Source organism: Pelecanus crispus, chromosome Z (assembly GCF_030463565.1).
Source record: "Pelecanus crispus isolate bPelCri1 chromosome Z, bPelCri1.pri, whole genome shotgun sequence".
In the NCBI taxonomy this organism is placed as follows: Eukaryota; Metazoa; Chordata; class Aves; order Pelecaniformes; family Pelecanidae; genus Pelecanus; species Pelecanus crispus.
The window spans coordinates 55,750,401-55,774,020 of NC_134676.1; the positions used below are offsets into that span (position 1 = coordinate 55,750,401).

The window sequence follows — 23,620 nt, forward strand, 5'->3', positions numbered from 1 at the left end:
AGCATTATGCTCCACAGCAAAAGGGGCTGCCTCACCCTATAAACCCCTAGCATCATCAAATCGTGACAACTTTCGGTGCTAAAACCCAGTGGAAAAGAGAGCTCAAACAGATGTTGTTCGTATTAGTATTATATGATGAACCAAAAGCGCCACCCGAAGTCCAAATAATGCAAACCCAGGAAAGGAAAGGGTCTAGTTCCCTGATGAGAACAGATACCCAATTCATGATGAAGGTGAGTACAGAATACTCAAGCGATCGGTGAGTGACTTGTTATAACCATAAGATGGTGTAGGATTGCTAAGTTTCCTAGTAGATGATTAGATACGTAACAAATAACTAATTTACTTAAGCAGAATCGTGTGGTGGTCTGTGTACTTAACTGGAGGATCCAAAAGAACCTTGATATTGAGAAAGTGTTTGTATTTAATACTCAAATTATTGAAACAAAAGCTAATGAAGGCTAAGTACATGAATTATATGGATTAAAAGTTAATAGTGAAAAAAAGGGTTAATGGAACAGAGTTTACCTGAGTACATCTATCTCATCCTTCAAAGACTGAGCCTCCTCTGCCAATGTAGTAAGCTCTTCCGTTTGTTGCCTCAATTCAGCGATTTCCTTTTCTAGTTCTTCACAGCGTATTCGATAGTCATCTTTGGCAGCTTCTAATCTGTAGAAATGAAGTAAAACAGAAAATAATTTTTCAGCTTGAGCCATAGCTACCTTTCCTCATCACCATCCTCTCTAAAAACAGATGAAACGGCCTTCTGGTGCAGTGAAGGAGAACAGCAGCCCATCATGCTTTTTCAAAAACGTAGCAGCAGATTGACTTTTTTGATTCTCCCAATTTGGTATCAGTCTTTCTATTTGGAAGACCACAAGGTAACGTATATTCTCAGAAAGACAAATCCTGATTCTTTTCTGTCATAGCAATTTTTCACAATGGAAGCTCAAGCAGAAATTTCCACTTTTTTTCATCCTGGGGCATACAGACTTTGAACATGACATCTTTATCCTAAGATTTTGTTCAGCTGTTCACCTCCTATACACCTTCAACAATATTAATGTTCTATGTCAGATGTTCTAAGTGCTGTAGAGCTCTCACCAAGGTGGCTTTATTTATTTATGAAGAACCTGTGCCTGCCCAGTACCTCTGAAGAACCAAGTCATACAATTAGTTATCTAGTTAGCATGTAAAGAACTCAGACCAAAGTTTCTGGTGCGAACCACTTACATAGAGCACACACAGGCAAAACTGCATTAACCTGGCAGTGAACAAAGTGAATAACTAAGAGAAACTTTATCAAAGCATTTTGAACGAATGGAAGAGGACACAACCTGGAACATGGAGTCCTATTGTGATTTTGATCTGAAATTAAAATAAAAACAATCCAGAAAAGGAGGTATGGGCATGGGAAAAAAAAAAAAGGTATTCTATCCATTAATTCAAGGAGTCCAAAAAGAATCTACAAGAATGGAGACAAGACGTAGTCAGTACGTCATCTAAACCATATACAACAAAGATTTGGATTGTGACAGACCAGAATTGTCAAAGGACATAAAGGGGCAAGACTGGGAGAAAAACTGTTGTACCACACTGGGCATCAGTTATGCTGTACATATGTCCTGTTTGGTCACGTAGAGCTGGAGAAGGAGCACACAAATTGCCATTACAAACCACATGCTATGAAGGCAGGGGAAGGAGGTAAAGGAGGCTAGGAGATGAGTCTCTTGTGTGAAAAGGGTTTAGAAAGACCTTCAGAACCTGAAACTAGAGTAACAGGCAGTGCAGATATTGCATATGGAGAGAAAACCTGTTCAAGGACCAACTGATAATAGACTCAGGTAGGAATCATTCCAGAGCACGAAGATGGATATGGAGAGATAAAAAAGGATATTAGAGAGACATCACTACATTATTCCTTTACATGGGAGATATATAGAAAGAAGAAAATCAGGCACTAGCTGCTGGGAAAGAGAAACACGAAACATTTTTCAAGAAACTAAAGGGAGGGGGTGTGTCTGAATATGTAGAAAAGAGGCTTAACAAGAGGAAGTGGAAAAATGGCAGAAAAGACAAAAAAGGAAAGTTACACAGCAGCTGACATAAGAATTAGAAAAGGGCAACCAGAAGAGGACAGAAAGAGAAGAAAAACTGGCAGTGTAAAGAAATACCATAATTTCACTCACAAAGGATAAGGAAAGTACAGCAATAAGAATGAAAAGATGATGGTGAAGTGGACAAGCTTTCTTCAGCAGAATAGGCTTACACAGCCTGAAAGCAACAGTCAAAAGGGCCAGAAAGGAAATTTGAAAAGAAACTGTATTTCCACATGTTGAGGAAACACAAATGAAGAGCAGAGATCACTTGTGGATAATCTCCATCTTTCAGATATGAAACAATTTGTTTTCAAACTCAGAGAAGTACACACTTTGCTGTATAATAATGCCACCTGTAGTACTGCCCATAGCAAACTTTCAGCTAGGAATTCCTACACCTCAAAAATACAATCAGAATATTTTACATAGAGGAAAGCATGCTACTTTTCATTCTATGATTTTGAAAAACATGGGTGAAATGATTGCACACAAACAATTCAAAGTAACAGAATTCAGAGTAGAGAGTCACATGTATACAGCATATCAGCATTAAGAAATTATGTGGTTTTGTATGCTGGAGCTTGTAAATCATAACACGTACATCACTGTAAAAACTTTACTACTGTGGTTATACCACCCATGATACTAATTCATAATTGCCAGCAGAACCAGAAGTACATAAGTCATGTCTGTTGCCAGCTACAAACAAACAATCTAACCAAGTGTAACTTTTCTACCTGAATGTTTCCTCTTGGAGTTGTTCTAGTTGTGTCTGCAGCTGCAAGTGCCTACGACCTGCAGGGCTGTTGGGATCTTCAATAGAATCAGACTGATTTAAACGTTCCATCAAAATCTGGTTCTCAGCAAGCAAGCTGCTCTTCTCCTCCTGGAGGGCTGCAACCTGTTGTAGTAAAGGTATAAACTGGAATAACTGAGCTACCCAGCTACAGAGAGGATTTTTTTTTTCTTGTGCATAATAAAGCATCAACACAACCCACAAATGGAAATACACAGGCTTCAATAATCACATTTCACAAGAATATACTGTAACATTAATAGGTATTCAACTGCTATGTGATGTAACCAACATATTGCAACATTAGGGCCAGACTAACCACACAGAAAACGTAACTATTCTTAACTGTATTTTGCACAAGCATCTAAAGAAAAAGTCTTAGTTATCACAAAAGACAACTTCATTGTAATAAAGTCTGCATACTTTCCCAACAAACAAATAAAACTAGCCCTCCACATTAAAGCTTTTAAAACTGATTTCCAAAAGAAACAATGCCTATCAATGCACAGAATATCCAGCTGTGGATATCCAAGGGATGGCTATGCCCTTCCTAGATTTTATTTTTTAATCTGGTGGCCAATTGCAAGCAGACCTGAAACAGGAACACAGTCCCAAAGATGACTCAGTTTCCACCAATGTTGTGCAAAACAGGCAGTAGTGCTGCAAAGAACCCGAAGTGCTGCAACTCAAACAACAGCTGAAGCATGGGTTCATATATTATTAAAGAGTATAGAAATAACTATTCTATTAACTAACTATATAGAACTCCTAATGCAGGAGGAGGAGGGGAAGAGAGGGAATGTGAACATCTCAACAGAAGGAAATGCTTCAATAAGAGCTTGAATCACCAAATACACCAAAATCAACCATGACACACAAATCAGCTTCAGTAATTCTAACGGTTACTGAACTGCTTGGCAAAAGTCTGAGTTATACTCTGAAGTAGGATTGCAATGGCGATGCCTTTTGGTGCTCCCACTTTACATTCCTCATGTCTTCTGGATGAGGTATGCTTGATTTACAGTAAGACTTAGTCTAAATCCATACATAGCTGATAAGACTACAGTAATTTCTGACTGGGATTTAACTCTTAACTGAAACTGTTAAAAGCAGCATAACCTCTATTAGTTCTCTAATGCAAGAGTTGAACCAAACAGCTCAACCCCTTCCCATCCAGAAGAAAAAAGTTTTGTTAGTACAAATCATCTTAATACTGGCAAGATTGCATCAAAATAAGAAACAATGAAATTCACTCTGCTAGCACACGTACAGCAGAATAATTACTGTGCAATTTTCATCTCCCTTTCAAAAAATACATTTCCACACTATACCACTTGTTTTCAGCTGCCTAAAAATTAACACACCTCTTTCCCACTTCAAAATTAATATATACAATATAGCAAACCTACCTGCATATCTAACTCATGACATCTCTGGGCAATTTCTTCTTTTGTTGCTAGTGCTTCATTTAATTCTTCTGTAGTTTTCTTCAGCTACCATAAACAACAAACATTTATAGTTTCATCACTCTGAAGTGTCTAAAAATACTCTGAACTACATGAGCATAAAATTATTTTTACATTTAGATAATATATTTTTTTTGAAAACTGAGGCAATTCCGCTCTTACAAAGAAACAAAGAAGCAGATATGATTACTGTTTAGTTTGTGTGACAGTGAGAAGCAAACATACCTAATAGTATTTAGTCTTACAAAAACACATTAGCATTATCACATCTATTCTGTGAATTGTGTCAAAAAGTCCTGAAGAACTTGGGTGTGAAGAACTCATCAACTCTGTACACTGAAAAAACTGTCAACACCACTTTTCTTTACAAATGCAGAGTGTGCATAATTTCAGTTTCCAAGCTACTTTTCAAATACAGAAAGGACTGGAAGGTGGAATACAGGGAATGGACAATTAGGGTAAAATCTCTCTAGTCACTAGAAGCTACTCTTATTGCACAATAGGAATACAACTAACATGGTGAGGGAGAAGCCTACCCTTCTGAAAAAGGGCAATTACTCTTGTAAGCAGCGGGAAACATTCAGATACTTCCCTTCAAAGGCTTTATATTCAAATATACATATCTCGCAAATTTGCATATGAATGCAGTTAAGATAACATAAAAACATAGCTACAAGAAAATTCACCTGATAAAACAGGTGCGTGCATATTATGTATATAGAGATTACAGACATAGAACCATAAAATGCTTTGGGTTGGAAGGAACCTTTAGAGGTCATCTAGCCCAACCCCCCTGCAGTGAGCAGGGACAGCTTTAACTAGAGCAGGTTGCTTAGAGCCCCATCCAACTTGACCTTGAATCTTTCCAGGGATGGGGCCTCCACTACCTCTCTGGGCAACCTGTTCCAGTGCTTGACCACCCTCACTGTAAAAAAATTTCTTTCTTATGTCTAGTCTAAATCTATTCTTCTTTAGTTTAAATCCATTATTCCTTGTCCTGTCACAACAGGCCTTGTTAAAAAGATTCTCCCCATCTTTCCTGTAGGCCCCTTTTAAGTACTGGAAGGTTGCAATAAGGTCTCCTCGCAGCCTTCTCTTCTCCAGGCTGAACAATCCCAACTCTCTCAGCCTGGCCTCATAGGAGAGGTGCTCCAGCCCTCGGATCATTTTGGTGGCCCTCCTCTGGACCCACTCCAACAGGTCCATGTCCATGTATTATTATATATGATGAATTTTAGATGGGCCTTCTGAAAAAGCATCATCATATCTTATTTTTTCAAGTTTATTTCTCAAGGACCTGTTGACATAAAAAAATTAATTCCATCTGCCAGAATTTACATACTTCTGCAGCGAAAGCATGATGAAGGAACACAGGGAACACCACTGTACTATACATCTCAATTAGAAAAAAACTGAGGAAGTAGCACAGTGCTAGCATGAGGTTGAGCTAGTAAAAGACAACTGGTTTTGCATATTCTTTAATATATCAGACAGGGAAAGATTCTCTTTGAAAACTTCTCTTACATAACTCTTACAGTTTCCAAGACTGCTTTAAGGATTTTTGAGCTGCATCTATGGGTTTCTTTTGAACTGACTTTGGAAGTACGAACTGGCAAAAAAAGTTTTATTCAAATACTATACATTTTTTTATCCTTCTTTCTCAGTATCAAGATTTGCACCAGTCTGCAGTTTTGCTATACTATGTCATACAGCTAAACTTGTTTTTCAAAGTGAGTTATTCTCTCCTTTAAAAACACAAAATAGGTAAGCTCAATTTATAAAGCAGAAAGACTTGAAATACTGAAATTTAGTTTTCCACTCCTTATTTGAATTTCCCATAAAACCCTTTCATAATTAAAGAAAAAAAAAAGACAGACTTCTTAATAAAGCAAAATGCCTGGCCACTGATATGCTATAATTGCAGAAAAAGAAACATCTAGTCTTAGATACCTGCCGATCAAGGTCAACGTAAGCATCATTTCCAACAGAGACCGGAGACTCTTTACTCATCAACTGCAATTAGATTACACTGGATTAGAAAAAGCAAGTGTTTACTTTTATATTAAAAGCTAAAACTTCAATGAAATACCAAGCTGACTTTAACTTTTGAGAGCTTCAACCTGACTTCATTTGGAAATTAACTTCATTTTTATATGTGACATATTCAGAAACAATTACAGAAAGAAATCTTCAGAATTCACAATATTTAAAGTACTATAAAAGAAATCTTACATAAACTCTTTTCCTTCTGAAAATGCACATTCTTTATCTATGATGAAACCTACAGTACACTCTGCTAAGCATTTTATTGAAGTAGCACTGGAATGATGGTAGCTATCAACACATCATGCAAGACCTGCCTTTAATTGTTCTCTGTTAGTGGTTTTCATTTTTTGATCACCTAGAAGTTCACATCAATTTATTTATTTATTTAACTAAAGTTGGGGACATATCTATCTCAGCTAATTGTACAAAACAAAGATGATGAAAATTCCTGCTCTGGAGCTGTCTGTACTTTGCAAATTTAAAAAGAAAGTCTATAGAGAATATTCCTAAAATGAGTATTACAATTCCTTGTATACTAACCTATTTTATTGCAAGAATAGCTGGTAGTGGTTTTGGTCTAGAAAACATTACTTTTAGCCATGACTTTAAAAAAAATGATAATAAAAGCGCAAGCCCTCCAAATTGACTGATGTGCTTACTAAAAGATAAAAAGCTGGTAAGAAAGTAAGTTTTCTTTCAGTAACTTACTGACCAGTTACACAGGTAGTTAAAAGCTAAATCAAATGTAACAGAAGTTGTAGCCCGAAGACCTCCTCCCACCCACCTCCAGCAAACTTATTAAGGTAAAATTATTACTGAGTTCTAAGACATGAAAAGGAACAGTCTTCCAAATAAGAAACATGTTGTAACTAACTCAAAAGGCAGCATTACAGAACCACACTGATGGATTCTGTCATCCTGTCCAAACACAAAATGTTTTCTGAGGTCTCCAATGACACAATTCATGGAAGTTACAATAAAGAAGGCCCTATCCTAACCAAAATCAGGACAAGATTTCTTTCCTAAGGCCTCCTGTCCAGCCTGGTTACTCTTTCCAGAGACAAGGCTTCATTTATTCCTTCCAGAAATCAGTCCTTTTGCATTACTTTACATTGGCAAAGTTCCTTGGATACACAGCACAGATATTTCACTACTTCTCCATCCTTTCTGCTTATACCACTATGACAAGAGAAAATCACTGTTTGACATTTACATCATTCAAATATTTATACACTTATGTTTCTCTCCCTTTCCCCATCTCCTTAATTGGGATTTAGCTGCGTATCACCATGCTTAAATTCATCCCTCTGTCCTCAACAGTCCTCCTCAGACCTTGATGATGATTGTTGCTAACTGCTGAATTCCTCCCATTTTGTCTACATCTTTGCAAGGACAAACTGCCCCAAAATGAACCATTTCATGAAGCCCAGATTCCCTGTAAAATTAGAAAGTCCCTAGCCTCAGACTTGTCCCCTGAAAAATGAAGTCATGTGTCTTTTTCACTACCATATATAGCGGCATTACAAACTTGTATTTAATTTATGGCCAAGCTGATTATCATTTTGCCTCACAAACCAAGAATTTTCAATCCCTCTCTGCTCTGTGATGTTTATACATGTTTCAATTACTTCATTTCACTAGCTACTGTTCAATTGCGTTTCCAGATAACTAACAGGGATATCCGTATTAACCAAATACCGAACTCTTCTCCCTATTCTATATCCCACAACACTGTTCACAAACACACTTCAGACACTAAGTTCCACCCATTAAGCCAGTACTTTGACTGGCAGGTCCCTAGCTGCAAGCAGCCTGCAAGGGTGTACATGTCCCTGACAGCCACCGCCCCTTTCTGGCCCTGGCACAACTTCCTCTTCAGAAACCCAGCTTAATAGGCCTGCCCAAGACTTACTGTAGAAGGAATACAAGAGGCTGCACAACCCACTAGAGGCCACTGTGGTGTTGCTGCTTTCTGTGGATTACCGCAAAGGAAGCAGATGAAGGCCAATAATATAATCCCTTTACTCTTCAGTGGGTTTTGCTGTCTCTCCCAAAACTTCCTACCCTTGAGAACCCTTAGCAGAAATATTCAGAAAAGAGGACATTAGCTAGAAAAGGATTAGGCAGTAGAGATACATGGTGTGGGTGTAGCGTGAATGTTACACAGAATTTGTGAATTTAACTCCACAGGGTGCATCAGGAATGTCATGGGAAGTATGCATGAGGCACCAAGGGCCAAAGCCACAGACACATGTGCGGACGACTGACTCAATGCAACAAGAAGGATCTTGCAGTCTTATGGCCTGTGGTATGGTGGGGATGCTAAAGAAGAAATCTAAGGGATTGTGCTGCATCCAGTAGCACGACCAGACAAGGAACAAGAACGAGATTGCAAGATTACTCACAAGTAATACAGGAATCCACCTTCTGGTCATCAGTTAACAATAAACTGAAGTTAAAAAGTGGGGTGAAAAGGGAGAGTTACCAGGGCAAAGGAGTGCCTCTATCTTTTCACTACACATCTCCCCAAACATTGGAGAGGACAACGGTATGTGTAAGCAAATGTCTTGACTGCGCTCTGCTTCTGGATTGCCTCTACCCAGTTTCTCCCCGCTTAATAGCACACACTTTACTGTAAACAGCACAGCTAATAGAGTACAACTCCACCCACCTACCCAAAGTTCTCTCCCTTTAGTAAGATGTCCTGAAAAAAATAATGAAAAGTTTTACTGAATGATGTGTTCTAGGATTCCATACAGACATGGACGTCAACTCGAAACACTCACTACACCTTCCATCCACCTAAAAAATACAAGGGAACAGGCTTGCCTAGTTTCCCCTATTCTTCACTTTGCTTCTTTTCAATCAGCATTCTCTGATACTACTGAAGTTTAGAGCTCCAAAATGCTCATTTCATCAGTTACCTGCTTGATGGCATATTAGCTCTTTCTGCATTATTACTACTAATCTGATGATACTAGTAGGTTGTTACTAATTTTTAAAGCAAATTTCCTTACTGTGTTCTGATATATTTATGTGTGTATATATATGTTCCTATACTGTGTTCTCCCTTTACTTACGATCCCACATGCAAATTCCTGAAATACTGCTGTAGTTTCAGTGCTGCACCTGCAACCTGCAAGCGTGAGAGTAGAACACGCAGTCTTGAGACGTATGGGGCAATGCCAACACTTTTGAGTTTAGAGTGGCAAACTTTATTCCATTTGTATTTCAATTGGCTGACTCAAGAGAATAAAAAGCAGAAGGAAGTGGCCTTCTCAGTCTTCCTCCACAGCTGCAAAGCTTCTTTTCTTCAGGAGCAAACTACAGATGGACATAAAGGTCTACCTTCACAATTTTGCAGCACTGGAACTGGCTTTCAGCTCCAAACTCACAATTTAGCTTAAGTATAGTATTATCATCTCTTTTCACATGTACCTTTAATGGATGATGATGTGCAAAGATTTTACAAGTGAATTGATTATAAAAAGGGAAATCAAAAAAGTGCCTGCAAAATCAAGCAATTGCATTAGGCCTCTACAGTAGAAGGAAAAGTCCGCATAAGAGCTTCCCACAGTGAAAAAGCAAGCAACTAGCATTTACTTCCTTGCTCTTTTTCTGGTTTATTTCGAATATTTAGAATGAAGACTTGAAGTAGCACCAGTATTTGTTCAAATAATCAAAATGTCATTTAAAATCAAAAGAGCTTATTCTGTGGTGAAGAGGTCAGTTTGGATTTTAAATGGGACAATAACCTGCATAACATGACAATTTCTGTAATTCTTTGTTCAGTTTTATGAGAAGCAGTTGTCGTTCCCTGTTAATCCTTTACATCTATACATTTTCATGCTCTTAGCTCTGGTATGATGTCTTACAAAATACTTGTAGATCTGCTAATTTTATATTATTAAAGCCTTCACTTTTTATAGGCTTTGCTTTTGAAATGTGAACAAGTTGTGTTGTCATGGATACATAAAGATTAGGGAAGGGGTAAAACTATCACAAAATCTGCATGCATGAATAACCTGAATTATGAATGCTTTTTTTTCCCCTACACATGATTTGCATGATTTTGCAAATGCAGCTGCACCACTTAGTTGATGATGTTAAAAGTTCAAAACATTTGCTTCATCTGAAATGCTGCCTCTACAGTTGCTAATACTGTACAAGCTCATTTAAGTGCCCATGAAATGATGTCAAAATCCAGCCTCTGTATCCAGAAGGTTGTTTTTCTTTTTAAAAACATCTTTTTTGTTTGTTTGTTTTTTAAGAGTCAAGGCTATGTATGACACAGTGTGTATCCTTTAATGCAGCTGGACTTTCTTCTTCCTCCACTACTGCTGACAGACCCAAAGGAAATACATTTCTACCCTTTCCTAGCTATTCAAAAGCCACTTTTACTTCAGACAAGATGAACCTTTAAATAGTCAGGACAAAATACGGGGAGCGGGAAACACAAAACCAACCAGTTTCTACTTTGCAGAATTAACACAGTTGGTATGAATCTAAATAGGAAGTACCTTTTGCTACGCACCCCAGGCACGTTTTAACACTACCTCTAGTACTTTGCTGTTAAGAGCCTATTCTGACTCTCAACTTGACCTGCACAGACACCTGCTAAGTGACTGATCAAGTTTAGAGATGTTCCAAAGACAAACAATTTCCCCAGCTACTACTTTCAGCAATAACGAACTTGGCTGCTCAAAGAGAAGACTTGGAAAAATGACAGCAGAATTTCCAAAGGATGTCAAGGAAAGGAAAGGAAAGAGAAATACATAATGGCCAAAATAATTTCTGTAAGGAAAGCTTTTGGCCTATTAAAAAAAGATCTGCAAATTATGAAATTAAAAATACATTATATATGTAATATATTAATTGCAAGTAATAATAAATTATAATAATATAAACAGAATGTAGTGGTATATATTACACAATATATAATATAATACATAATTATAAATCATATGTAATATTTTTGCAATATTTTTGATAGCTATATTATTCTTGCTCTTCCTCGCTCTCACGCATGGCTTGCATTTAGAAATGCACATCTGCAGATTAGAATTTAAGAATCTAGGTGGTGGCACCACACCAGATCAATCTGACTGCACTGAAAAAAACAACAGAAAAGCATTGTTCAATTTATAAAACCTTTATGCAGCACCAGGCATATTTTATTATTATTTTATTTTAAACACTTAAATAAGTGAAGAAAGGAAATGCTGAAGAAGCCACAAGTTATTAAAAAACTGAAATAACCAAATAAGGTTTAAATAATAAAATGCTCCTTCTTCCATTTAAAAATCAGCTTCTTCACACAAAAAACAGAGAAAACAGGGCAGAGGCTTGTTCTACTGTGCCTCATGACGTATTTTCACAAGTAAGATGATTTATGAAAATGAAAAAAATGTCAAAAAAATTTATAAAAGTTATGCTGAAACAGAAAAATTATTTATGTAATACATCAGTAAAGCTTAGAGCAGTCTTTTACGTACCTAATTTTGAAGAAAGAGTACCTGCATGTCAAATGCTTTGAAATGTTTGGACTAAGTGGCATAAGTGGCATACCAGTTCTTCAAATATGCATATATAGCTACTTTCCTAGGCACTTTATTTTGGTGTCTCCTACATATTGCTTAGTCCAAGTCACTTGGATTCTGAGAGCTGCTCTGAGTGCAAGAAATAGAGAAACCTCCTTAAATCCAGTGAAGTTTCACCCCTCCAAAGACACAGACTGCAGGTGCAGCTCTGAAAAGACTCTCTGGATCAAAACTCCTGTTAGAATCATAGAATAGCTCAAATTAGAAGGGAACCATAAGGATGATCGAGTCCAATGCCCTGCTCCTTGCAGGACTACCTGAAACTAAACCATATGACTAAGAGCGTCATCCAGATGCTCCTTGAACTCTGAGAGGCTTGGTGCCATGACCACTTCCCTGGGGAGCCTGTTCCAGTGACTGACCATCCTTTCACTGAAGAGCCTTTTCCTAATGTCCAGTCTGAACTTCCTCTGATGCAGTTTCATTCCATTTCCTCGTGTCCCATTGCTGGTCATCAGAAAGAGGAGATCAGAACCTCCTCCTCCTCCACTGCCCTCTTTGAGGAAGGTGTAGGCTGGAACGAGGCCACCCCTCAAGCCTTCTCTTCTCCAAGCTGAACAAATCAAGTGACCTCAGCTGCTCCTTTTAAGTCTCACCCTCGAGACCTCTCACCATCTTGGTCCCTAGTTTGATGTCCTTCTTACACTGAGGTGCCCAGAACTGCACAGAGTACTCCAGGTGGGGCCGCACCAGTGCAGTGGAGAGCTGGACAGTCACCTCCCTTGACTGGCTAACTATGCTGTGCTTGATGCACCCCAGGACACAGTTGGCCCTTTTGGCTGCCAGGGCACACTATTGACTCATATTCAATTTGCCATCAACCCAGACCCCCAGATCTCTTTCCACAGGGCTACTCTCCAGCCTCTCGTCCCCCAATTTGTAAATATAACCAGGATTACCCTGTCCTAGGTGGAGAATCCAGCACTTGCTCTTGTTAAATTTCATATGGTTGGTGACTGCCCAGCTCTCTAGCCTATCCAGATCTCTCTGTAAGGCCACTCTACGCTTGAGGGAGTCCACAGCTCCTCCTAGTTTAGCATCATCAGCAAACTTCCTTAATGTACATTTGATTCCTGCATCCAGATCATCTATAAAAACATTGAAGAGCACTGGCCCCAGAATGATCCCTGGGAAACCCCACTAGTGACTGGCTGCCAGCCTGATGTAACCCCATTTACTATGACTCTTTGAGCCCAACTCGTCAGCCAACTGTTCACCCAAAGTATTATGGACTTGTCTAGCGGTATGCTGGACATTTTGTCCAGAAGGATACTGTAAGAGACAGTATCAAAAGCTTTGCTAAAATCCAAAAAACACACATCTCCTGGCTTCCTTCGGTCAACTAGATGGGTGACTTTGTCATAAAAGGAAATTAAGTTAGTTAAACAGAACTTTCCCCTTGTGGCCCTGTGCTGGCTATGACCAATGACTGCAATGTCTCTCAAGTGTTTTTCAGTAACTCCCAGAATAACCTTCTGCATAATTTTGCTAGGCGCTGAAGTGAGACAGGCCTGTAATTACCAGTGTCTTCCTTCTTTCCCTTCTTGAATGTTGGGAGAACCTTTGCCAGCTTCCAGTTCACTGGGACCTCTCCAGACTCCCAAGACCATTGGAAAATAATAGAGGGAAGTCCTGCCCCCAAAGTGACCCAAAATTTTTGAGACACTTTCTGACCTCTTCTTTAAGCACCGGAAATCCTCCCTGTTTGGTTCTGAATGCCTTGGATTTCTAAGCAGCTTGGAAGGTAGCATTAAGATCACTCAGAACTGCACCTGTACCTGAATAGTAAGCTTTTTGATTCACTGAGATTCAAAAATCTGTTCCAGAAGAACAGACCCTCATCCTGCAATTTCTCCCCACTTCCACTCCCCATCTCCGAGAAAGGACACAAACACTAAACAAGTTCAATGATTACTCATCAAATGCCAAAAATTGTGGGCTGCTTCAGATCCGATTGTTTTATCAAACAAAGGAGATTTTTACAAAAATCAAACAGGAGACTTGCAACAGAAGGAGGGATGATAAGAGAAGATTTTCTATTTTAAGACAGTGCAGAATAAAGTGATGCTGAAAGTTGGGTTTAATGAAAGAGGACATTAGAAAAATCCACCAAAACATTGTATTACAGTTAGAACCAATGTAAAACTAAAATATCCCAAAACTCAAGCAAACTGGTGCTTGGCAGCCCTGGCTGGAAGATGATTTAGCAGAAGGATTCTTTCAATGCTCATTTCAAAAGTCCTCTCTGCAATGTTGTAGATAGCAGTCCACACACAGACAACAGGATGTACAACTGCATGGATACAGCACTGGTCAAGGTGATAACAGGGGACAGGATCCCTGCAGGCTCACTGACATCTGTTTTCTCTATTCAGCCACTACAGAAAAGTGAAATTGCTCTAGAGCTCAGTGTGGAATTTAGTTACTTTTGTTCAGGTTCAGAAGAAACAGGATTACCAGGGATTTCCTGCTCTCCTCAGTAGCCTGCCCCACAGTAAAATTCTATGAAGACTGATAGGCATTTCACTTACAGGCACTTTGGGCTCCTAAGAAATCACATGGCGGTTTCATGGCTATAGTGGTCACTAACACTGTGGTTTAATTTTCACTGTGGTTTTAATTTACTACTGAACAGCACTTTTACAAAATACATTGCAGTATACTTACTAACTTATAAAAACATACTAGCACAAATACTTTCATCAGCCTATTCATAACACTAGAGCTAACAAAAGAATACTCTGCTATCCATCGCTACTTCTTTTCACTTGCCCAATAAAACAAAAATTTCATGGAGTTCATGGAGTTTTGCAATTTCAAGGTACAAATTTTGAAGAAATTCTACAGTATTTGGTTACTCATATAAAAGCAGTCTAATGCACTTCAGGAGCCACAGGGTGGGAAAGGTAAAGGAAAGAGGACCCAGTATCAGAAATATCTAGAAGTTTCGATCTTCTAGATTTAAAGAAAAGTGGGACATTCAACCAGAGTTCCTTGACATAAAGCAAGCTTTACTGATTTGTTTTTCTAAGGAAAAATATGATTTTTTCAATGTAAAATGGCAAAACTCTATGTCCCTTATTTTCTTTACTTCCAACTAAGTTTTTCCAAAGTGGGAAAACCATACTTTTTTAAAATACTGAAAAGGCTGAACTTTGACACACTGTGCGCATCTCAGCATACCTCCTGAATGGCCGTCATGACAACATGTTGAACCGATTCTTCCATCATCATTATGGTCTGGATGTACTCTGAAAATAAGAGCATTCTGAAATGTTACTGTTGAAACTCAAGTCACAGAGAACATGAGGTCAGAAACTGCATCCTTCCTACAAAATGACTATATGCACTGAAATGCATAATCACCAATCAAGTCCCACCCCAAAAAACTCAACAAGACATTATCAGAAGTCTGTTCAGACAGAAATCCAGACTCATTGGAACTCTGTAACAATGAAAAAAGTACATGATTGTCACCCATTTCTTTCCTTTTGGCATCTCGCACTTCTGAAATAACCACTCATACTCCTTTTCTCACTTTGTTCCAAAACTATTCAGGCTATACAAGTACACGATCCACACATAGGTTGTCCTTTTCCATAATTTTAAGAATAACGTCCTGCCTTCCTACAGCATCCTAATTTCAAGACATTTTCGTATCCATTCTTGGTTTTTGTTCTTATTTCTGTGCTGTATCACAAATAAGTCCCCTCCACTTTTTAATTCCTCACCTATGTGTAGATGTGAGCTACAACAACAGGTACCTTGTAAGATGATGCAGTGGTTAGAAGGACAAATTCTGACATTTAGACCAAGTCAAGGAGTTTATGACTTGCCTAGTATCATATGGTTTCCAGTCAGATATGATCACCCTTACACGCAACCTGTATTCTTTTAATGATTTGCCCAAGAGGAAGATGCTGGGAATCAGTCACCTTAAAGTGATTAATTAGGTCATGCCAAGCCTCACTCAAAGTACATAAAACTAGACTGTTCCAACATTTCAAACATGTACATTTTTACTGTCCAGACTGAAAAAGCAAGAGAAACACATGAATAAGATACACTTCCCACTTGAGGATGCCCGATAGTCACCAAAAGGAGGGAAGATAATTTTACGTAAAACAGAGAGGACAGGAGGCCTAATAAAATACAGTTATTTATGTACTCATGGAAGAAAATTACCTGTATTTTAATTAATACGATAGGCAGACTTTCTCCTGATTAAGGGAAGAATAAAAGTAATTTCAGAAGGAGAAATTAAAGTGATTTAGACACCTGAGAAAACTGGAAAGGGGAAACTAGCTGTAAAAGCTAAGTACCATGCAAGAAAAAGACAAAAGGTCTGAAACCCTGGCTGCCATTTTGTCAGAAAGGAAACCAAAATGAGTTAAATCAGGGAGAGACAGATATTTGATGCGACTTTAATGTAAATACAGTAAACATAGTTTTATTTACCCACATGTGTATTTTATAAACATGTTCCTATGCTTCCTGTTTTAAGTGTTAAGAATAAAAGTTTGTAGTTGTTTTGTTACCTTAACCTGGCTTGAATCAAGTGTCATTTAAGGTAACGGGGTAACAATAAGAGACCCTGCACCCAAGACAAGTTTAGAGCATGAGACTTGGGACACTTCAACAAGCACCTCTGTTGTTCATCACATCCTCTGTGGCATCTGCAGGAAAAAATGAATGGGTCCGTATTTTACCTGTGCAGGTCATATAGACAGTTGGTGCTATGGGAGTCAAGAGAGTCGGAAGTCTCTTTCAGTGACTGCTGAAGTGGGATTCAATTATCTAACAGATGCCAGTGACATTTTGGGTGCCCTTAAGGTATCAGGCTTGGTCTTCAGCTGCTGCCCAGAAGGGCACAGTTGCCAACGTTACTTTTTCCTATTTGCCAATCCCATGCAACAGTCTCAGAAACTACAGTATCCCAGATCACACCAGACATATCTTCAATCCCCAGTCATACTGATAGCTCTCAGCCATGTAGTAAGATGCCGACTGGAATGCATTCCTAAAACAGAGTCACACAAAATAGTGCAACAATCACATTTTTTGGTTCTTAACTAGCCCGATCCACCTCATAAATGGTTAAAGGGTGGGCCCTAGAATGCCTTTTCAGCTCAGCAAACAAAAATTGAAAAAATACGTACGTTGGAAGCAAAACCAGTTCCGCAGTTTGAGACTCCAAAACTAGTGAAGCTTACAACAAAACAACTGTTACTATCTACAGGACAAAATAACATCATCACTGAAAAAAAAAATACATTTGTCTCTGACAGCAACCTGAGAAATACAATTTTTCCCCACAACAAGCTGGATTTTCATTCAGTGCCCAGGAGAAAACATGCTTTCAAAATTTAGTACCTTGCTTCTGTTCACAATTCACAGCGCATCCCAAAATAAGCTGAAGCATTCTCCCAAGCTCCGCAGCGTCAGCATGCTCTCCAATCAGGTTAACATCAGGAAGGGTGAAGTCATTAATCTGTTGCCCTAGAATCTGCATAAAGACCCAGTGCAGACCCAGTGTCTGTATCACTACATATATACATACACACACATTTCAAAATACAAAGATGATTCAGAATCAACAAGAGCAATTTACTTGTACTTTAACATAGTTTTCAATTCACCTTTAAAACAAACTAAATTGCCTAACACCTAACATCCAAATATTAAACCACATTGCTTGACAAAACTAATATTTGAGGAAAACAAACCTGACTGTATCAACTAAAAAGAAACTATTAGTTTCATACTTAGCAAGATTTTTTTTTCTTTAGGTAAGAAAGGTAACAAAGGCAGGTTCCACAGTGATCAACAGCACATAGATAAATAAATTTTCTTTGAAGCATTCAATTAAAAAGAATTTAACACCTAAAAACACCTTACGTAGCATAAAATTTTATAAACAAATCTCACATTTCTTACTACTAGAAAGCCAGAAATTGAAATATTTCACTTATACATGTGTCTAGCACTGACGGATGACAAATACAAGACAGTAAAAAACTCGATCACTTGGCCTCACACTTTTAGAAAATTTAAGGATACTTAGCAAGTCTCAGAGCTAAGAAAGCTAGTTCCATGGAAGAGAATTTAAGATAGTAGTACAATACATAATTAAACAGCCCACATGCAGAAAGAAAAAAAAAACACAAAACAAAACAAAAAAGCCCATGTGACTTACAATTAATGTAATCTGATTTATAATTAAGAAGGATTTACATTAATGATTGTCAGTAGAAGGAATTAAACAATTCTGCTAAATTGTTCATAAAGAGCTTTCAGTGGGCTGAAAATATGAATATGAAATATGGAATTAAACACATCTGTGACACATTAATTGCAGATAAAAAGAAACTGTCACTTCTTAAGCAGCGTGCAATAAAGAAACAATGAGTATGGAGGGAATCAGTCATTTGTTTGCTGGATGCCCTTTTTCATGTTAATACTCAAGAAAAACAGAAAATCAGGTAAAGTTATTTATAAAAAAAACATTTAACAGATGTATATGAAGAATACATGGAAATCAAGCCATTCAAAAGTTTTCCAGGGTTGGGCTTTGTGGAATTGTTGTGGTTGAGTTTGTTCTTGTTTTGTACTTTAGTTTTTGTATCGTGGCAGTATTTTTTTTTTTTTAACAGCTTTCTCAAAGAATGAGCACCAACACTACTAAAAATCTCTGTATACTTTAAAGGACCCAGATTTATTCTTGTTGGAAAAGACTTCCTTTACGTCATTCTAGTGAGAAAATAAGAATTCTGTGAATGCATCAAGCACAATGAAAAATATTACCATTGTCTATAGACTGCGATAATACAGTAAAACACAATATTCTTTGAATTACACAAATCTGATATGTGTTTATATATTGATCTGTAGTTCCTGAATTTCTTTCAAATGCAATGCCAGATTTAAGCTACTAATACTACAACAGCTTCATAGTTACTGATAACATAATCGCTGTGGAAGAACGCTGAGGGGGAAGAGGCATATCAGCAGGCACTATGAAGAAGCCAAGGATGCGAAGGTGTAAATACAGGATTTTGAAATAAACATGAGATACAAGTTTAATTCAACAAAAGAAAAAGAAAATAAAGGATAGACTCTGCAATAAATACCTTGAGATGAAAAAGAGCATTTTCCCCCTTTTTTAAAAAAATAAATATAAAAGACCTTTACAAAAAAATGGAAGTTTCAATTCCACAGCAGAGCTCTGCAGCAAGATTACTGGGACATAACAAAGCACGCAAGCTATAAATAGGTAACTTTGGCTTCTTGTTCTTCCATACTATAATTGCCAAAGACAGCAATGTAGGATAGCTATTTAAAGACTGTCCTGAATGTGATACAAATTTTTGGATTTTTGAAAATGAACAAAATTAGCACATAAACTTTTCAAAGGCTTTTTGCTACGTCAGGTAAAATCCATATACACTCACATCTATATTTCTGTAGAAGGTGACTGCTAGGAGAGGGAATCAGGTTGAGGAAAACATAACCAGGATTCATAGTAAAATCCAGATTGTCTCCACTATCACCACAAGCATTGCCTCAGCAGAAAAAAAAAGGAAACCAAACCAAAATCCAGTCAAACTTATAAATGTGCATTACTTTTGCAGAACTTAATCAGCTTGAAACAGCTCAAAACTTGCTTAGTAGTAGAGTTTCACACCAGAAACTTAATCATTCTACATACCAACTAGCTGAAAAGAAGCTGGCATCACTTTGTCATAGTAATGTTAATTTTCTATAACAAAAAAAACTTATTTGTGTCTTTCTAGAATTGTCAGTTATGACCAGCTTGCTTAGCCATCAGTTTTCAAAATTTATTTCAACATGGATACCTGACCATTTACTGAATATAAGGTTATAAGTCTTTCTAAAAATCTGTTCACTTTTAAAGACTTAAGTTTACTAACAAGTATCTTTCTCATCAAAGTATTTATGAGAAGCTAATACTTTGAGACAAGTACTGTCAGAACGTACATATTATGGATTTTGCGCTGCAGCCTGTACAGATCAGTTTGCCTCAAAACATCACTGAAACTGAAAGCGAATTTCAGCTGAAGATTCACCACTGGAAAAAATACTGTATTGTACTTCCTCTGGAGTGGTTCATTTCTGCGTTTACTCAATAGTCTAAGAGAGAACACCAAGGGCACACCCCAATAGCCCAGGATTAAAACATTTCATTAAAAATTTTCATGTGGGGAGAGGCGAAAAATGCTCTTTCTCTCCTCAAAAGAAAAGGAAAGAGGCAGTCTTTAGCTGGAGCGGGGAGGTGGTGGGGGATCAAACACAGGTACTGTTAAAGTCCACCATTAGAACACAGTCAGCAAAGACATCTATGGTTTGTATGACAGAATTTGCACATCAGACTCCTCTGGAAGCTCTGAATATTCAATAAAGCAGGTGAGAAGTTTTAGAGAAGGCTAACACCTGAAAACAGGACATGAAATACATTGTAGGCCAAATACTTTGCAAGGAAAAGTCAGAACTTAATCAGTAGAATATAATTTACATTAAAAAGATTAACTAAAAAAGGTAACAAAAAAGGGACATAGACGTAGATTACTTAAAAGATTTCTTACCTCATGGTTGTAATCCAATATTCCTTTTAAAATTTTCTTCAGGTTGCTTACCTATTTGACAACAAGAAGAAAATACAATAAATGCAGGGAATAAATTACAGATAAATGATCATAAAGTAGGCAATCACAGAAGAATCACACAAAAGAATCATACAATAACATCTGTCTGCACAGTGAGACTTTCTGTTTGAGCAGTTTAATTTAGAATCATAAAAGTTATGCAAAAGACCTTTATGATGAGACTTCCAGAACTGATCAGAAATCCTATTAATTGAAAGAACCCATTTAAAGCTATGAAAAACATCACATTTCCTTCCATAGGCTTTAGATCAGACTCTAAAGCATGAATCTTTTTGTTGAGTACTTGTTTATCTTCAGATTATTTTTGTATCCAGAATTTGAAACATTCTTTTCCTCCCTTCTTCTCTTAAAGTATCTTAGTGATCTACTTTCTGCAGAGACAAACCTCTTCTTCCAAACCAAAACCAGCTACCACTCAATATCCTCCTTTATTCCCACCCCATGTAAGCTTAATTTATTAATTTTCTCATTAATTATTCCTCTTAGTTCTTTCATTTTTGTTTGTTCCCCCCACCCCAATTCTTTACAATTGAATGTCTTACAGTATCAAGGCAAAATTCACATTTCTCAGTGATGCCTTCACTGCCATACAAAGATAGCTTCTGTTCATTTGCATAACCAGTGGCATCAGTTAAGTGTCTCCTGCTGCACAGAATCTGTGCCACACTTCTCTAGTATTGAGTACTGCTTCTCTTCTGTTCTTTTCTGAGTACTGCTTCTGGATTTCAAAAATCCACTTACATCAAGCCTCTGAGATAGAGTGCATTTAAAAATGATAACAATGCCCAATGGATCTCATCAGTGATATTTAGAAAAAAAAAGGAATCTTTGCTGAAAGTAACTGCTACAGATTCCCACCAATTAATGTCAAAGTATTTAAGCAAGGAATTTAGATAATAGTAGCAGTGCACTGTCTCCCCTGACAGAGGAGCAGCTGAGGGAACTAGGATTGTTTAGTCTGGAGAAAAGGAAGCTGAATGGACACCTTATTGCTCTCTACAACTACCTGGAAGGAGGCTGCGGTGAGTGGGGTGTTGGTCTCTTTTCCCAAGTAACAAGCAATAGGGCAAGAGGAAACAGCCTCAAGTGGCACCAGAGGAGGTTTAGATTGGATATTAGAAAAAATTTCTTCATGGAAAGGGTTATCAAGCACTAGAACAGACTGCCCAGGGAAGTGGTTGAGTCACCAACCCTGAAGGTATTTAAAAGATGAGTAGATGTGGTGTGTAGGTACATGACTTAGTGGTGGACTTGGTAGTGTTAGGTTTACAGTTAGACTCGATCGATGATCTTAAGGGCCTTTTCCAACCTAAATGATTCTATGATTATATCAAGTCTATAAACAAGTTCTGCAGAGACTGAACCTGACTGAATTAGGATTCACAAACTTTGCTATTGCTGATAACAGTAGCCACAGCAGCAAACTGTGGAACTATAATGAAGGGAGAGCAAAAACTCCCAAATCCCAACTGTCTTTAAAGCCCACAATAACGTCTATATTCATGATTACATTCCAGAAATATCCAGCTAGGAGATTCTGTCGACTGACAGAAGTCATCTATCTTCCAAGAGATCTGAAGAAACACTACAGAAAACAGCTAGGAAACATTATACTGAAATCCAGGGACAAATTCACCACAGTCAACAGACAAAAGGAGGTGATGAAAGCGAAATCCAGTCTCTTTTCTAAGAGAAACTCAAGAAAGGAACAGGCTACACACACACCAAAAGATTTAGCCATGAAACCCAAAGTGCTAATGGCCTGATTAGCTTATTCCCATCAATCCACTCCCTTTTGGAAACAAGTGGCAAAAGCTGACCACTTATTAAGATATAAGAACATCCTGATTGTCTGCATAATCACTGAACTTTAAGTCATACAAGAAACAAATATTCACTTGAAAAGTGACACATCAAATATTCTGACAACCTAGAATGAGAACTGGAGGTGCTACATGATGGCAAGTATATAACAACATTTACTGTCCCTCCCATAACAACATAATAATTAGTTTACTTTCAGGTTTACCCCTTCTACTCCCAAACACATACTGTTTCTGTAATATTACATATAACACATCATGTTTCTATAAGAACTACAACTATCTTCTAGCTGTCTACCCAAAAGCAATCACCACCACCTCTGAAAGGCTATGCACAATCATAACCAAAGTTTGCAACAGATTTAAGAATTTAAAGAAATGTAAATCATTTTATTTTGATGTCAAATTACCACAAAGAATACTGCACTGATTGGAATATAATTTTCAAACTTGATTCATTAAAATCTTCCAGTTTGTAATTTACCTGAGTCTGCTGCAGAAAATGCCACAGAAATGCAAAGGCCATGTTGCAGAATTTAAGTCCAGTTTACCGATGAGAACATTGTGAGGAACCTTGAACTTGAACATAATCCCAGAAAATGAGAAACAAAATGGAAAGTACCTGCCTACAAAATACTTATTTTCCCCTGTCCTTGCAAGCATTGTTTGAATTAAAATCCCTTAAACTCAAAGAGTCATCTTCCTCCATACAACTTCCACAGAGCTTAGAGTTGAGGTGCTGGAACAAAATCAATATTGATCAAAATCTGTCATTGAAACTAACATACAGGGCAGCATCCTTAGAAAAAGAAAACAGCAAACACACTGAAAAAAAAAAATCTTGTCTTTGAGGTCCCATTTTATCCCACTGTCAATCAGCAGTACTAGGATAACTTGCTTTCAAGAGTTAACTGTACCATCTTTGTATCTGCCACACAATCAGACAACTATAAGGCGAAAGCAGCTTCTTTATAGACTGGCTTAAACTTAACAATGATCTTCAGTATTACTCAGAGGGCTCTCAATTTTTATTTTTTTTTTTTTGAACTTGTCGGCAGTGAATACACTTAGATGGTTCTACTGCCACTGGCAGAGAATCACCGTGG

General features: G+C 37.7%; 1 protein-coding gene across 3 annotated transcripts in view; it reads right to left on the minus strand.

Moving 5' to 3' along the window:
• Positions 1–23,620, minus strand: part of HOOK3 (hook microtubule tethering protein 3) — a 92,147-nt gene that overhangs the window by 39,759 nt on the left and 28,768 nt on the right. For all 3 annotated transcript variants that reach the window (XM_075727083.1, XM_075727085.1, XM_075727082.1), the window contains exons 4-10: positions 20,611–20,661; positions 17,381–17,513; positions 15,191–15,258; positions 6,312–6,374; positions 4,305–4,388; positions 2,837–3,000; positions 529–669 (exon numbers count right to left, since the gene is read on the minus strand). In XM_075727083.1, the coding sequence (XP_075583198.1) occupies positions 529–669; positions 2,837–3,000; positions 4,305–4,388; positions 6,312–6,374; positions 15,191–15,258; positions 17,381–17,513; positions 20,611–20,661 (704 nt within the window). The remainder of the gene's footprint in view (positions 1–528; positions 670–2,836; positions 3,001–4,304; positions 4,389–6,311; positions 6,375–15,190; positions 15,259–17,380; positions 17,514–20,610; positions 20,662–23,620) is intronic.